The sequence below is a fragment of the Nicotiana tabacum genome, chromosome 14 (assembly GCF_000715075.1).
Source record: "Nicotiana tabacum cultivar K326 chromosome 14, ASM71507v2, whole genome shotgun sequence".
Lineage (NCBI taxonomy): Eukaryota > Viridiplantae > Streptophyta > Magnoliopsida > Solanales > Solanaceae > Nicotiana > Nicotiana tabacum.
In genome coordinates this window covers 80,188,563-80,190,383 of record NC_134093.1, presented here as the reverse complement: position 1 = coordinate 80,190,383, position 1,821 = coordinate 80,188,563, and the positions used below count along the sequence as shown (strand labels likewise).

Sequence of the window (1,821 nt, the reverse complement as noted above, 5' to 3'; positions counted from 1 at the left end):
AAATGGCCAAGAATCAATGGTTGGGTGTAATACTTCAGGTGGTTGATGTATGAAGTTAGCATGGAATTGGCAAGCTTTACACCTTCGAGCGTAATCTAAACAATCTTTCACCATGGTTGGCCAATAATACCCCATTCTTTTTATGTGAAAATGAAGTTTTGGCCCATATTGATGCGCACCACATACTCCAGAGTGTGCTTCTTGCAAGGTTTGAAGGGATTCATCAGTCCCCAAATAACGTAAGAGCACTCCATCAAATCATCATCTATAGAGTGTATTCTTGTAACAAAGAAAACGAGGGACTCTCCTTTGGATTTCTGTCTTCCTTCGGGGATTTTCTGGCAATATCCCATAAGAAAGATAATCGATTAATGGCTGTCGCCAATCTTCAATTTCAACCTCAAGAACAGAAGCAAGATGCTCAACTTCACTTTCTTCTTCCTCATAGTCATTTGGTGGAGGAACTACCCATCTTTGGCAAACAGCGACTTGTGTTTGATCAGGCAAAGATAATGTAGAAGCTAAGGCTGCTAATGCATTATCTCTCTTATTTTCCTTTCTCGGCACGTGTTGAATAGTTACCTCTCCAAGCCAACTTACCAATCTTTGAGCATATTTGTGATGTGGCACAAACTCTGGCTTTTTGACCTCATAGCTACCCAAAATATGATTGATCACTAACTTGGAGTCTCCAAAAACTTGTAGTTGCAATTGTTTGATATCCATAACCATTTCAGGCCCAAGTATGAGCGCTTGATATTCAGTAACATTATTGGAGCATTGTTGTGTCAGAGTGAAAGAATATGGCAAAACTTCTCCTTGAGAAGTGATAAACATTATTCCAGCGCCAGCTCCTTCACGATGTGTAGCGCCATCAAAATATATCTTCCAAGGAAGTTGAATTTCTATGACCATTGCATCTTCATTAGGCAATTCATCAGACAACTCCCAATCATCTGGAATTGGATGGTCATCTAGAAGTCTGCTAATGCTTGTCCTTTTACCGCCTTTTGAGGAACATACACAATTTAAAATTGTTGAAATTGGAGGTACCACCTCGCTAATCGATCACTTAGGACTAGTTTAGACATGACAACTTAATAGGATTCGCTCTTGAGACGAGTCGCACAACGTGAGCTTGGAAGTAATGCTTCAGCTTCTGAATGGAGAAGACAAGTGCCAAACATAACTTCTCAGTAAGTGAATACTTGAGCTCATTTGGAGTCATCATCCTACTCAAGTAATAAAGTGCATTTTCTTTGCCTTCATTGTTTCCTTGAGCTAGAAGTGCTCCTACTGACCTTTCCTGTGCTGAAATGTATAATATTAATGGCTTTCCAGGTATGGGGGCTACCCGTACTGGAGGTTTCATCAGATAAGACTTAATGCTTTCAAAAGCATTTCTGCAAGCTTGGTCCCATTCAAAAGGAACCCCTTTATTCATGAGGTGACTAAATGGTTGGCATCTTCCAACCAGATTCGAAATAAATCTTCTAAGATATGCCAACTTACCTTGTAAGCTTTTTAATTCATAAATATCCTTAGGCTCGGGCATTTTTAAGATATCATCCACTTTAGCTTGATCAATTTCGATACCTCGGTGTCAAACAATAAAACCGAGGAACTTCCCAGAAGTAACTCCAAAGGTGCACTTCAACGGATTCATTCTGAGTTGGTATCTCCGAAGACGTTCAAATACCATCCTTAAATCTTGCAAGTGATCATCTTTCTTCCTTGACTTTACCACCAAGTCGTCAACATAACACTCCATGTTTTTATGAAGCATGTCATCAAAAATATTTTGCATGGCACGTTGATATG

The 1,821-nt window shown here is 39.6% G+C and overlaps 1 protein-coding gene across 1 annotated transcript; it reads right to left on the bottom strand.

Annotated features, from left to right (window-relative positions):
- Positions 1–261: 261 nt before the first annotated feature.
- On the bottom strand, positions 262–1,555 carry LOC142169011 (uncharacterized). The gene is made up of 2 exons (XM_075230203.1): positions 1,090–1,555; positions 262–1,007 (listed from the first exon to the last, which is right to left on the bottom strand). Exons 1-2 carry the CDS (start codon positions 1,553–1,555, stop codon positions 262–264), a joined length of 1,212 nt encoding a protein of 403 aa, XP_075086304.1.
- Positions 1,556–1,821: the final 266 nt, after the last annotated feature.